This window comes from Nelumbo lutea, chromosome 2, assembly GCF_056320005.1.
Source record: "Nelumbo lutea isolate HS-2025 chromosome 2, American lotus-T2T, whole genome shotgun sequence".
Taxonomy (NCBI): Eukaryota; Viridiplantae; Streptophyta; class Magnoliopsida; order Proteales; family Nelumbonaceae; genus Nelumbo; species Nelumbo lutea.
Window position 1 is genome coordinate 12686481 of NC_142685.1, and position 14435 is coordinate 12700915.

Consider the following 14435-nt stretch of genomic DNA (forward strand, 5'->3'; position numbering starts at 1 on the left):
CTTATTTTCTAATGGTTAACTAGTAAGTCAACCGGATTGGACAATGTCAGCTGAATTGACTCGGCAAGTTTGCCCTCTTTAATGAATTTCCAGGGTTTTAAACCACACTTACAAATAAATTAACCACAAATAAGAAACCCTAACAGATAAGCAAACCTTCACTCCATTCCAATCACCAACACTCGCCAACTACACTTCACATTCAATCAAGTTGACTCTTATTTTCTTAAAAATACGATATTGACGCAATGAACAATTAAAAAGCCAACTTAGGGAGGGAATAGGAAAATACTACTTTATGCACATAAATCCAAGCAATAAAAGTCTCTCCTTAGAACCCAAAACCAATTACAACACAAATTAGGACTATAAAGGGATGCAAGTCTGGCTAACCAGTAACTAATTAGTGGATACAAACCCAAAATTAGATAGTGGATAACAAAGAATTCAAGTAAGATCGTCCTCTTCCAATTCCTTTGCCTTCAGGGATTGCTTTACTCTCAACAGAATAGTGGTTTTCCAAGAATCCTAGTTAGCAATGTGCAGAAGCAGATTCAGAACATGTAGTAGTTAAAAATTGACAAATACAGATGAGTAAAATGCAATACAATTCAAATAGAGGCTAGTTTAGATGAAAAGAAATAGAAAGTCAGTTTAGAAACAGAGATTAAGAAAACAAAGAAGACAGGCGATGATGACATCTAAGCAACTTGAAGTTTTGTTTCAAGTGCAATCTGTTTTTTGTCACCACAAAGGCCTAGATATGCATTGCTGAGTTCAGGTCAAAAGAAGCAAAACCCTCACCTTGATTTGTTGCAGCTAAGACAAAGTAGGTAGATGATCTACATGTCCAATCCTTTCAAATTTATTGAGGTGCCGGTGACATTTTATGATTGCTCCAGAAGCAGATAACGGAAAGGACTCTAATGCAGACAACAAAGTTCCACATGTTTTTGACATAGGCTTTAGTTTGACACCTACATCCATCTTTTCCATTGTTCCTTCTTATGCACCAACTTCTAACATGATCAGGAACTCAGATATCTTAATACTCTCAAGGCACTAAAGACCAGTGGCAGGCTGAGAAGATGACGGTTATGTGTTACAATAAGATATGCACTCCAGCAGGGTCAAATATCATCTATGGACAAACCAAGTATGGGAGATTGTTTAGTGTACATTTGTCCACAATGATCAAACTGAGAAGAGGAACAACTTGCAGCATCTGAACTCCAAATATGGCAAGAAATTCCTCATGTAACTAATAAATGAAATTATGGCAAGAAATTCCTCATGTTTAGTGTACCTTTGTCCATTCTTATGTGTTTTGCACTTTTTTAATGGTCACTACTTATAAATTACCTTTTATTGTTGCTTGGTCCTCTGCCACTGTAAAGGCTCCAACCTCCTAGGATTAGGAATGCAAGACATATATAACATTACAATAGCTACTAGCTAATTTAAGTTATGCGACGAGGAGATGAACAAATACATTTAGCCTATGTTTGGTTTGAAGGAAAAGGTGGGGAAAGGAAAGGAAAGGTAGGGAAACCAATACAAGGTTTGTAAAGGTTTCCCTACCTTTCCTTTCCTTTCCCTATTTTTTTCCTTCAAACCAAACACAGCCTTAGAGTTTCACATGCTCAAATTGGTGAGTGCAATAGTGTATGAAGCACTTGGTATGATTGACATTTGTTTGCTGTCATTATCACTTTGGATTTGTATTATATGTTATGTTCATTTATTTTGGCTTGAACTTACAAGCTTTTAAAACATTTAATTTCTTTTAAATTCATTTAATGTATTAAGTTTTTTTTTTCAAAATTTTGTTACTTGCTGTGTCCAGGTGCACGCCATGCCTTGCACCTCAGGCACTAGAAGACCCTTGATCTTTTCTTGCATCTCTCACTTAATTGCTCTTAAATCAATCATATCTTTACTGATTTTCTTTGGAAAGAGCATGACATGATGTCCTGTTAAGAAATGTGCCAAACCACATCCATTCCCAATTCTATATTGGGCTTCTTGGAGTTATGCTGTCAACATTGTTGCCAGGAATTAGAATCACTTCCCTCCAGATAACCTACACATTTTTTCCTTGTTTTATAAACAGCAGTTGAACTGCACAGATATGATACAGTTGAACTGAGATAATCTTTGAAAATGTCCCTAAGCCTTCTTTAGATGTCTCCCTTTTTAAAACATGTCTCAAGAGTCCCTCTAGTACAGACATAATCAACAATTAACACAACTAGGATCTTAGTGTCGTTTCCCATTGATGTAACTCATGTCCTTTCTCCTGCTCCAGTACAACCACCCTTCATTCAGACCTCATCTCTGGTGCAAACCTCCTAAGCAAAAGGGTAACACACTCTGTGGCTGTTAAATACAGAAAAAAAGATGCCTATAGATGTGAATCAGTCCTCTAAACTGAAATAAACTTGGTTAAAATTAGAGAGAAAAGAAGAAAAGTAGAGGACAGCAGTACAAAGGAAGAAGATGGAGAAAAGAAGAGGAGGAAGAAGAAGAGTTTGATAATCTCCTCCCTTCCCTCTCTAATCCTTTTGTTCTTCATTCATTAGGCTAATTACAAGTATGCCCTTAAGTGGGCAGCCAGCCAAGCAGAAACTTAAAGTTTACAAAAAGAAATAACAGGCCCATATAGATAGGCCCATTAACAAACAAATAAGTAACACACTACAAGAATAGATACTAGGGCCCATTCGGCCCAGTCTCTCTACACTCCCCCTCAAGCTGAGCATAGATGTCAATCATGCCCAGCTTGCTTATATAGTGTGTCAGCTTCCCTCTTGGAACTTCCTTGGTCAAAACATCAGCCAACTGTTCTTCTGAGGCAATAAACAGCAAGCAAACTTCTCCCGAGGAAACTCTTTCCCGTATAAAATGTCTATCAACCTCAATGTGCTTAGTTCTATCATGTTGAACATGATTATGTGCAATAAGCTGCCTGGTGTCACAATAGAGCACCATTAACTTTTCATACTCAACCCCCAATTCTTCTAAAAGTGATCGCAGCCACAGTAATTATGACACACCATGTGCCATTGCCCTGTATTTTGCTTCAGCAGAGGATCTGGCAACTACAGACTGCTTCTTACTCCTCCATGAAACAATGTTCCCTGCCACCAAAGCACAATATCCCGAGGTGGATCTCCTATTATCAATACATCCGGCCCAATCAACATCAGTGTATGCCTCCAGCTTCATGTGTCCATGTTTGGCAAATAGAATACCTTTCTCTGGAGTACCTTTCAAGTAACACAGAACTTTCTACAACAGCTAAATGTGTATCTCTGGGAGAATGCATAAACTGACTAATATCACTCATTGCATAGGAAATATCCGGCCAAGTCATGCAGAGATAATAACAAATTCCCAAGCAGTCTCTGAAACACCCCCCTATCAGATAAAAGTTCACCATCTATAGCAGAAAGCTTATGATTGGGATCAATAGGAGCGGACGCCGGTTTAGCACCAAGTTTACCAATCTCTGCAAGGAGGTCAAGGACATACTTGCGCTGAGAAATGAAGATACTATCCTTAGATCTAGCAACTTCAATTCCCAAGAAATACCTGAGATCTCCTAAATCCTTGATCTCAAATTCAAAGTTAAGAAACTTTTTGAGTTTACTAACCTCCTGGGTGTCATTACTCGTGACCACAATGTCATCAACATAAACTATCAGAAAGGTCACCAAAGAGTCACTTCTTTTCAAAAATAAGGTATGGTCAGATTGAGTTTGTGTGTAACCAAATGAGACAAGAGCAGCCTTGGATCTCTCAAACCAGGTCTGAGGAGACTATTTGAGACCATAAATGGATTTCTGCACTTTACACACCTTCCCTTGCATTTCCTTTCCATACACTCTCGGAGGCAAAGACATATAGACCTCTTCATGTAGATCTTCATTCAAAAAGGCATTTTGAACATCAAACTGGTGGAGAGGCCAATCAAAAGTAGTAGTTAGGGACAACAAAACCCGGATTGAGGTCATCTTAGCCACAAGAGCAAAGGTCTCAAGATAGTCAATACCATACATCTGAGTGTGGCCTTTAGCAACAATCTGGCCTTAAACCTCTCAATAGAGCCATCAAATGACATTTAATGGCAAATACCCATTTACAACCCACCGGTTCCTTCCCTTCTAGCAAATCCACAATATCCCAGGTATGGTTCTCATGCAAAGCATCCAGTTCAGCCATCATAGCATCCCTCCATTCAGGTTTAGATAGAGCTTCTAGTACAGACATGGGCATCACATGGGAAGAAACATAAGAAAGAAAAGAGTAGTAGGTAGGGGATAAAAGGCTTAGGACGGGTGTTTAGGGATACAATAGGTTGTACACTTCCGCTTGCCCTTGCAAAGAGCAATAGGAAGAACAAGGTCTAGGAAAGAAGTAGGAATGGAGGAATTATAGGAGGATGAGGTGGAGGAGAAGGAGGAGCAGGAATACTGAAGATAGGCACAGTGGGAGAAGTGGACACCTCATCAGATGACTCAAAAGGAACAAGAAGAGGAATTGTTGGAGACATAGCAAAGGGTTCCTTAAATTGCTCCCCTTTAGGAGGAATACTAAAGAAAGAAGTTGACTCAGCAAATATGACATCCCGATATACAAAGCGGGTGCCACTAACTGGATCAAAACAGCAATATCCCTTCTGTGTGGAGGCATATCCTAGAAAAACACATTTACGAGTCTTAGTTTCAAATTTGTGCCTTTGATGGTTGTGAACATGTACATAGCAGGTGCACCAAAAAACACGAAGAGGAAGAGAGAAAAGATCCTCATCCGGAAAGAGAAGGCTAAAGGAGGGGTTTTGAAGCCAAGAGCCCGGGAAGGCATACGGTTAATAAAAAAGGTAGCAGTAAGGACAACATCTCCCCAAAAATTTAATAGGAACATGGGATGCAAAAAGGAGGGTTCTAGCAACCTCAACCACATGACGGTTCTTCCTTTCCACCACTCCATTCAACTGCAGAGTGTAGGAAAAAAAACTTTGATGAATAACCCCAAAAGTTTCAAGATAGGATGAGAGATTCTTTTCAAAGTGCTCCTTAGCATTATTAGAACGAAATATTTTGAAATTTTTGCACAATAGTTGGTACTTCATCCCAAGATTTCATGAGATAAATCCAACTGTAACGAGAATAATCATTAATAAAAAGGATAAAGTACTTGTAACCCCCCATAGTAGGCAAATGATATGGCCCCTACACATCAGAGTGAACAATATGGAAAGGAGAAATGGATCTTTTATTGCTTATTGAATAAGATTGTCTACAATGCTTTGCAACTTCACAAGACTCACAATGAAGACTTGATAAAGACACTCCTTTAAACATATTTGGAAACAAATGACTCAAAGCATAAAAAAACAAATGGCCAAACCAAAAATGACATAACATGACTCTATCAACAGATTCTGACAAAACTGACTCCAAGGCTACTCCATGAGGTGGTCCAAGAATCCTATCAAGTGTGTCTAGCAAGTATATTCCATTCACCTCATGGCCACTCCCAATCATTCTCTGAGATTTCAGGTCTTGAAAAACACAATGAGTAGGAAAGAATGTTATGCTACAGTTCATCGATTTAGTTAAGCTGCTAACAAATAAAAGATTTGTATTATGTTTGGGGACATGAAGAACAGAGGATAAAATAAGGGTGCCAGAGGTCTTGATATTCCCCTTGCTAGAGATGAGAGCAAGAGACCCATCAGCAAGAGATATTTTCTCTTTACCAGAGAGAAGGTGGCATGAACAAAAAAGGTTAGACAAGCTGACCATATGTTTTGATGCACCAAAATCAATGATCCAAGGGATTTTATGATTATTTGAAATCGAAGCATGGCTTGCAAAACCACGAATACTTGAGTGAGAAAATGTGGATGATGATGATGTGTTGCCTAAAGAGTGAGATGTAAAGCCAATGGCTTCCAAGTGATTTAACAACCTTCCATACTTTTCAAAATCTGCCTTCATTGCTGCCAACTGTTCCATGGTTGACTTTTCTTCACTCTCCTTATTCCCTCCCTCGAGTATTGTGGCAACATTAGCAATCTTAGACTTTCCTGTCTGGCCAGTCTTCTTAAAACTGTTGTTATTCTTAAACCTGTCCAGCAGAAGATCTAGATGAAGCTTCTAGCAAGTGTCCTTAGTACGCCTCGATTTCTTGTAGTATTCACATATCATCTCTTTCTTCTCAGTTGGACCCTTCGGCTTTATTCTAGCATGTGCAAAGTGTTTTGTAGGTGGACTTTGTAACTGAACATGCCACCTATTCTCTTTACTGCTTACCATAGCATCTGCTTGGGCAAGAGTTACCTCATCCTTGGCCAGAATATTCTGCCTAATAATGTCAAACTCAAGGTTGAATCCTGTAAGAAACTCAAAGACCCTGTTTCGTTCCCCCAACTTCCTAAAAGTCTCTGCATCCTTTGCACTCTCCCATACAACTGTCTCCAAAACATCAATTTCATGCCATAGCGATTTCAGCATAGAGTAGTAGATTGCCACACGCTTCTCCCCTTGTCTCAGGTTTTTCATATCACTTTTCAGCTTGTAGGCTCTTGCCACATGTTCTGTGAATAGGTTTCGATAACACTATCCCAAATCTCCTTGGCTGAAGGCATCCAAAGATAATGCTGACTTATATGGGGCTGCATAGAGTTGACCAACCATCATATGATTGTATAGTTCTCCTGCATCCATTTCTCAAATTTAGGGTCTGTCTCTTTAGGTTTCACCTTACTGCCTATGAGATACCCTAATTTTCCTTTACTACAAACATAAATCTGTATAGACTGTGCCCAAGCAAGGCAATTGGTTCCATCTAACTTAATAGTGGTCACACCAGTCAAAACAGAATCTACTGAGCCAAGCTTGGATACCGGCACCTGCTTGAACTCACTTCCGTATTGCTCCATTAATCAAATGGAAATAAAAAAACTAGAATTTCGGTCTTTATAAACTTACTTGAAGTCAAAACAGTACCCAGATGCTTGAAAACTAGGGTTTCACTGTGCCCTGCTGTTGGGGAGAAAGAGAGAAGATATAGCCGCTCCTACCAGAGCTTCCCAATCTCTTCCAGAACTGAACCACCCTCTTTTAGAAGTCAAAAGACACCTCCCAAGCACTGAGCGCCACACCCAAAACTTCTCCTTAAACTATAACTTCGAAATTCTCTAATTGGCTAAGGTTTTGGGCAAGGTTCAAAGTATCAATACAATACGCATACTGGGCGTATCGTATCGGTACTTAGAAACGCTTGAAACTCTTTTTTTTTAGTTTTTTTTCAAACTTTGGTTTTTTGGGAAACTTAAAACATGTTTTTTATTATTAAAAAAGTTGGGGTTCCGAAACACCTAGAAACAGGCGTTTTTCAAAAGATATGATACGATTGATACTTTAAACCATGGTTTTGGGCAGAAAAAATACATCACTTATTGGCAGTTTTCAACTAGACTTCAACTCTCCAAACCCTTTACCAACTAGGCAAAAGATCCTCTGAACTATAGAGAACCTATCTCTCCATACACTCCTAATCGAAGGGTGTATGGGAAAAGAGAAAAAAAAGAGAAATAAGCAAGAAAGAAACCTGCTCTAATACCAAGATGTGAATCAGTCCTCTAAAACTGAAATAAACTTGGTTAAAATTAGAGAGAAAAGAAGAAGAAAAGTAGAGGATAGCACTATAAAGGAAGAAAATGGAGAAAAGAAGAGGAAGAAGAAGAGTTCAATAATCTCCTCTCTCCCCTCTCTAATCATTTTGTTAATCTTCATTTATTAGGCTAATTACAAGTATGCCCTTAAGTGGGTGGCCAGCTAAGCAGAAACTTAAAGTAAGCTTACAAAAAGAAATAATAGGCCCATAAAGACAGGCCCATTAACAAACAAATAAGTAACACACTACAAGAATAGATACTAGGGCCCATTAGGCCCGGTCTCTCTACACCTATGAAAGGAAGAAACCTAAAACCTACAAAAATTAAGAATTATGAAAGAACTATCACAAAATATGAGAACCCTAATACAATTAAGACCTATCTCAGCTGCTGGCCAGACTACAAAACTTTTTTTTTAAGATAAATAAAAATTATATTAAAACAAAAAACAGGATAAGGTGATAAGCAATCACCCGGATGAACAGGAAAAACACCCAAAAGACACCCAACTACAGAGTACGACATCCAAATATGCCAAACCATCCCATCAAATCCAACATTCAAAATCCAAACCCATACAAAGCAAAAAGAACTGACATAAGAACAACACGTAATTAAAATCCAAAACCCATACAAAAACCAAAGCAAAATAAAACCACCCCTACCCTAGACCCAAAGTGAGAAACCAAACCCCCAAAGGCCTCCGAATCAACAATCAACTTAATCATTTTGATTGCCACCTTCCTGTTGTCTTCTGACTGCACTTTTGTGTTCCCTTACCTTCTTGTTAGGTCCAATGCCAAACATACCTCCTTTTGTGCAAAATCCTTTGAGACTGGTATGTACTATTGGTTTCTCTTAATCTTCTGACTTCTGAACTTTCTAACCGTATTTAAAGTTCCAACGGATTCTTCCATCCTTTCCTCAGATTTCTGACCCCTATCCAGAACAACCACCCCCTCCAAATCCTCTTCTTCTCCTTGATGTTATTCTCCCTGCTCCGTTAGGCTTTTCCATTCCCTGAATTAAGAAATTATTGAGTTGCAATTAATCACTGTATCATCTTTATTATTGTTCTCCCCATTCCTTTCCTCCACAGACCTGAAAGCTTCTTTCACGAACTCCTCCCTCCTAAGAAAAATAGACCCAAAATTATGCTAACTTCCACTTCCTTATTCACTACTTTTTCAATGCCACAAGTTACTCCCACCATATGTGTCTCATCTATCATTATTTCGTCCTCACTTTCTTCCCTCAAGTCCGTCCCTAAGCCCACTTTCAGTCCCCTTTCTTTGTTTTCTTCTAATGGAAAAGCTTTGTATCTTTTCCTCTTATACATTCTGACCCCACCCCCACTCTTACTTCCTGCCCCTCGCTTCCCCCTCCCTCATTTCCTGCTCCTTTCTCCCCTTCCTTCTCCTCCACTAAACCATTATCCCCTTTCCTTCCTCTGTTCCTTGGAATCAATCTAAATGAGCTGTTCACTCTATAGGCCAATGTTCTAGTCGATGCCTTGACAATCATAGAAATGTTATGTGGAGCAGAGGTGAAATTGTATTAGGTATGCGAACTGAATATGGCTATGGCAGTAGAGATAATTTTTCAGCATGAGGTACAAGTTGCAGTGTCTTTGAAATTGTTCTTTCTAGGCAGCAATCATTGCACAGTCCAGCTTCAGAGAGCTGGAGTAGGGTGGCTAAATAGCTCTTTCAGTGGAAAGAGGTGAGATGGTTGGGTGACAATGAATTGGGTGAATGATAGGATTTTTTGAAGAAATTAACTTCATTAAAGAAGAAGCGCAGGGTACATGAGAAGGTGTACAGCTGGAGACAAAGACTCCAATTGAATTACAAGGGTAACATGCAGTCACTAAACAAAGAATCCCTAAAAACCCCTAATTTAGTTAGACCATTAGCCACAGAATTTAAACCTCTAGGAATCCATCTAATCCTTATATTCAATTGGGTTATGATGTCTCGTGCTTCATCCAAGTAGAATTTGCTGATAACAGTTTCAGATGAATGCCTTGTGAAGAAAAGTACAAGAAGCTGAAGGTTTTCAGCAGTAAAGAAGAAGAAGAGAGGAGAAGAAAAGAGAGTGGGATGTTACTAGAATTGAATGAGTCTGGCTGCCTGCTCCTCTTGATTTATATACTTAAAACAAAAGAATGGAAGATTACATGAATACCCTTGGGAGGCTACTTTAAGTAGCTGAACAGTCACAACTTAAAATAACATAAACTAATGGGCCTGAGGCCCAATTACTTCCTAACTTAACAACTTAAAAATAAAAAATTAAAAGGTTGGGCCCAATAACTTAAAATCGGCCCAACTCAACACTCCCCCTCAAGTTGGGAATAAATGTCACACACTCCCAACTTGCGCAGAACATGCTCCAACTTGTTCCTTGCAACACCTTTTGTAAGAACATCAGCAAGCTGCAAATCAAAAGCAATGTATGGGAGACAAACTTCCCCTGAAGTCACCCTTTCTCTTATGAAATGTCTGTCCACTTCAATGTGCTTTGTCCTGTCATGCTGAACTAGGTTGTGGGCAATGTTAATTGCTGCCTGATTATCACAATACGGCATCATAGGTTCTTCTGCCTCAACAGCAATCTCTCCTAACAAGGAACAGATCCAGAGAAGCTCTGAAACTCCATGTGCCATGGCTCTGTATTTAGTTTTTGCACTTGACCTTGCCACAACTATTTGTTTCTTACTTTTCCACGAGACAAGATTACCCCCAAGGAGAGTGCAAACTCCTGATGTAGATCTCTTGTCATCAAGGCATCCTGCCCAATCAGCATCTATATAAGCCTCCAGCTTCAACTGTCCATGGTCAGCAAAAAGTATGCCTCTGCCTAGGTGTCCCTTCAAATAAGCAAGAATCTTGTCAACAACCACCCAATGCTGGACTCGTGGGGCATGCATGTATTGACTCACCACATTCACTGCATAGGAGATGTCTGGCCTTGTCATACATAAATATAGCAGCCGCCCCACAAGTCTCTGATATCTCCCAATGTCCTTCCTTTTGATGCATTAATTTTGTGATTCTGATCAATAGGAGTATTGGCTGTCTTTGTTCCAAGTTTCCCTGTTTCTTGTAAAAGGTCTAGAACATACTTCCTTTGAGAAATGAAAATTCCATGCTTTGATCTTGCAACCTCAATGCCCAAGAAATACCTCAGCTCCCCAAGATCCTTAATTTCAAATTCTCTGTGCAGATTCTTCTTCAAACTGTCAATCTCACTCAAGTCATTTCCTATAACTACAATATCATCCACATAAACAAGCAGAACTGACACCAGGGACCCCCTCCGCTTCACAAATAAAGTATGGTCTGAGTGTAGCCAAAAGCAATCAAGGCCTTCCTGAACCTGTCAAACCATGCTCTGGGAGACTATTTCAAACCATAAAGTGACTTCTTCAATCTACATACGTTCCCCTTTTCAGCATCACTGTAAAAACCAACAGGAAGATCCATATACACTTCTTCCTACAAATCCCCATTAAGAAAAGCATTTTTTACAACAAGTTGGAAAAGGGGCCAAGAGTATGTAGCAACAAGAGAGAGAAAGATCTGAACAGAAGTCATCTTTGCAATTGGTGCAAAGGTCTCTAAGTAATCAATGCCATAGGTTTGAGTGTACCCTTTTGCAACCAGTCTAGCCTTATACCTTTCTATACATCCATCTGCATTGTAATTAAATGTATAGACCCATCTACATCCAACAGTCTCCTTGCCCTCTGGTAGATCCACAATCTCCCATGTCTGATTCTTAATTAAGGCTTTCATCTCTTCCTGCATAAGTGCCTTCCACTCAGGTTTGGAGAGAGCCTCACTGACACCCTTAGGTATAGACACGGAGTCAAGGGAAGAAAGGAAAGCACAATAAGAAAGAGAAAGTCCATTGTAGGATAGGTACTGTGAGATACAATGAGTGCTACACTTTCTCTTCCCTTTTTTGAGTGCAATAGGAAGGTCCAGGTCATTTGTAATGGGATTAGTAGAACCAATGAGAACTGAAACATTAAAAGGATCAAGAGGAATACCTGAGTCCATGTCAGTCGAATCTAGAGTTTCCAAGGAATTGATAGGAAGTGATGTGGGTTCTGTTGTAGTGGAATCAACCTCCCTATGAAGTCGTAGGTGCTATCTTGGGTAACACTAAGAAACAGGACGCAAGGGAGGTGGTAAGATAGGTGACAAAGGAGGATCAGACACAGGAGTGGACACAGGGACTGGAGTAAATACAGGGACTAGAACTGGAAGAGGAATAGACTGCTCACTTATTTTCCCAAAACACTCCCCCTGAGAAGAACCCTTCGAGAAAAAAGATGTGGACTCAAAAAAGGTGACATCCATAGTAACATACTGACTCCCAGAGACTAAGTCATAGCAACAGTATCCTTTCTGATTTTTTGCATACCCAATAAAAACACACTTCTTTGCCTTTGGGTCGACCTTCGAGTGGTGAGGACCAAGAATATTTGCAAAGAAAACACAACCAAAAACCTTGAGAGGGATGTGGAACATCTCCCCCCAAGAAAAAGAAGGTTGAATGGGGGTGCTGAATCCAAGTACACGAGAGGGCACCCTATTAATCAGGAAAACTGCTGTGAGAACTGCATCACCCCAAAACCGAACTGGAACAGTGGATGTGATCATCATGCTTCTTGCAATCTCAACAATGTGTCTGTTCTCCCTCTCTGCAATACCATTCTGCTGTGGACTGTAAAAACAACTGCTCTGATGGATAACACCATACTCTAACAGATACGAGGCAAGGTTCTTCTCAAAATATTCCTTGGCATTGTCTGACCTGAATACCTTCACTCATACCCCAAACTGTGTTAGCACCATCTGATGAAACTGTCGAACCAAGGGTGGTACCTCATTACAGGATCTCATTAAGTAATCCAAGAATACTAAGAAAAATTATCCACAAATAAAAGAAAATATCAGTAGCCACCCATAGGAGGAACATGGTATGGTCCCCACACATCAGTACGAATAACATCAAAAGTAGATGAACACCTTTTATTACTAGCTTTAAATGAATGTCTACAATGTTTTCCAAGCCGACAACTTTCACACTCTAAGCTAGACAAATTAACAGACTCAAATAACTTCGGAAACAAGAAACGCAAAGAAGAAAAAGACAAATGTCCCAAACGATTATGCCAAAGCATAATTTGACTCACAAACTCTGACTCAAAATCCCTACTAACATGATGACCTTGATGATGAGGAAGCGCATCCAAGAGGTAGATTCCATTCACCTCACGACCACTCCCAATCGTCCTCTTTGAAACCAAATCTTGCAAAACACAATAGCTAGGAGAAAGAATCACTGAGCAATTCAAGTTCTTATTCAAACTACTAACAGATAACAAGTTAGTACTCAATTTGGGAGCATGAAGAACAGAGGGTAGGGAAATGAAATCAGTAATCTTGACAAACCCATTCCCAGTAATGGGAACATGAGATCCATCGGCTGTGGAAACTCTATCTCTGCCAGAATAGAGTTGGTAAGAAGAAAAAATAGTGGAACTTATCTGTAGTAGAAGCATAGTTTGCAGTGGCATGCGAACTACCTATATGAGCAAAGGAAGTAGAATGTCCACCACCAGAACCACCTGTACCTAGCAATCCACCTGTTACCGGATTAGGGCTAACTGTATCTTGTTGATTTAGTAATTGTCCATATTTCTCAAGTTCGGCCCTCATTGTAGCAGCTGCAACAGACTCAAAAGTAGCTATAGTAAGGGGGCCAGGTAAGTCACCAGTGACTGCCATGTTATCATTTCCCTTCTTGTTTTTGAGTCTATTTGGCATAAGGTGAGGATGAAGCTTCCAGCAGGTATCTCTCGTGTGTTTAGGCTTCTTACAGTAGTCACAAATCAGATCCTTATCTTCCTTCCTGGTTTCACTACCACCCCGATCTCCACTCTGTTTAGGTTTCACAGTACTGACTATGGGTGACTGTTCAAGACCTGAATTCCTCATCATTACATTCCTCCTACTCTCTTCCCCTGATACAAAGGTATGTGCCTGAGAGAGTGCAACACTATCCTTGGAATGGATATGTTGCCTTGCAATGTCATACTCGGGATTGAGACCAGAAAGAAATTCAAAAACCCTATTCTTCCCTAAGAGTTTCTGGTAGGCAACAACATCCTTAGTGGTTTCCCAAACCACTGTCTCTAGATGGCCAGTCTCCTGCCATAGGGTTTTAATGGCCAAAAAATAAACAGCAATAGGTTTATCTCCCTGTCTGGTAGAAATAAACTGGTTCCTCAACTGATAGGCCCTAGCAACATTTTCATTCTGTGAGTAGATTTCTACATCTCCATCCCAAAGTTCCTTAGTTGTATTTGCCCACAAAAAATTTTTACTTATATGGGACAGCATAGAAATGCACAGCCAAGTCATTACCATATAATTTTCCTGTACCCACCGGGAATTGTTAGTCTTGGGTTTCACTTCCTCACCAGTGATATACCCTAGCTTCCCATGAGCACTAATGGCCATCTTGCAGATTGTGACAATTCTAAAAAATTTGTACCATCCAACTTAACTGTAGTGATGGTCCCAGCCCCGAAAAGGTCTCTGACACCTCCCACTGGTCCCATTTCACTCTTCGGTTTGTTCTCAAATTCGTGTCCCTCCATAATTCCCAAAAAAGAGGTAAAAGATCACTTTAAAATGAAAGAATATTAAATAAAACCCTTTAGGCACCA

At 39.8% G+C, this 14435-nt stretch overlaps 1 protein-coding gene across 4 annotated transcripts in view; it reads right to left on the reverse strand.

Annotated features, from left to right (window-relative positions):
- Window positions 1–269: 269 nt before the first annotated feature.
- LOC148868627 (alpha-soluble NSF attachment protein 2-like) overlaps window positions 270–14435 on the reverse strand; it is a 28335-nt gene continuing 14169 nt past the window's right edge. For 2 of the 4 annotated variants that reach the window (XM_088971394.1, XM_088971392.1), the window contains one exon: window positions 270–528. In XM_088971394.1, the coding sequence (XP_088827520.1) occupies window positions 448–528 (81 nt within the window). In that variant the 3' untranslated portion in view covers window positions 270–447. Of the gene's footprint in view, window positions 529–804; window positions 1142–14435 lie in introns of those variants that run through there. The other 2 variants (XR_016107558.1, XM_088971393.1) reach the window with 2 other exon arrangements.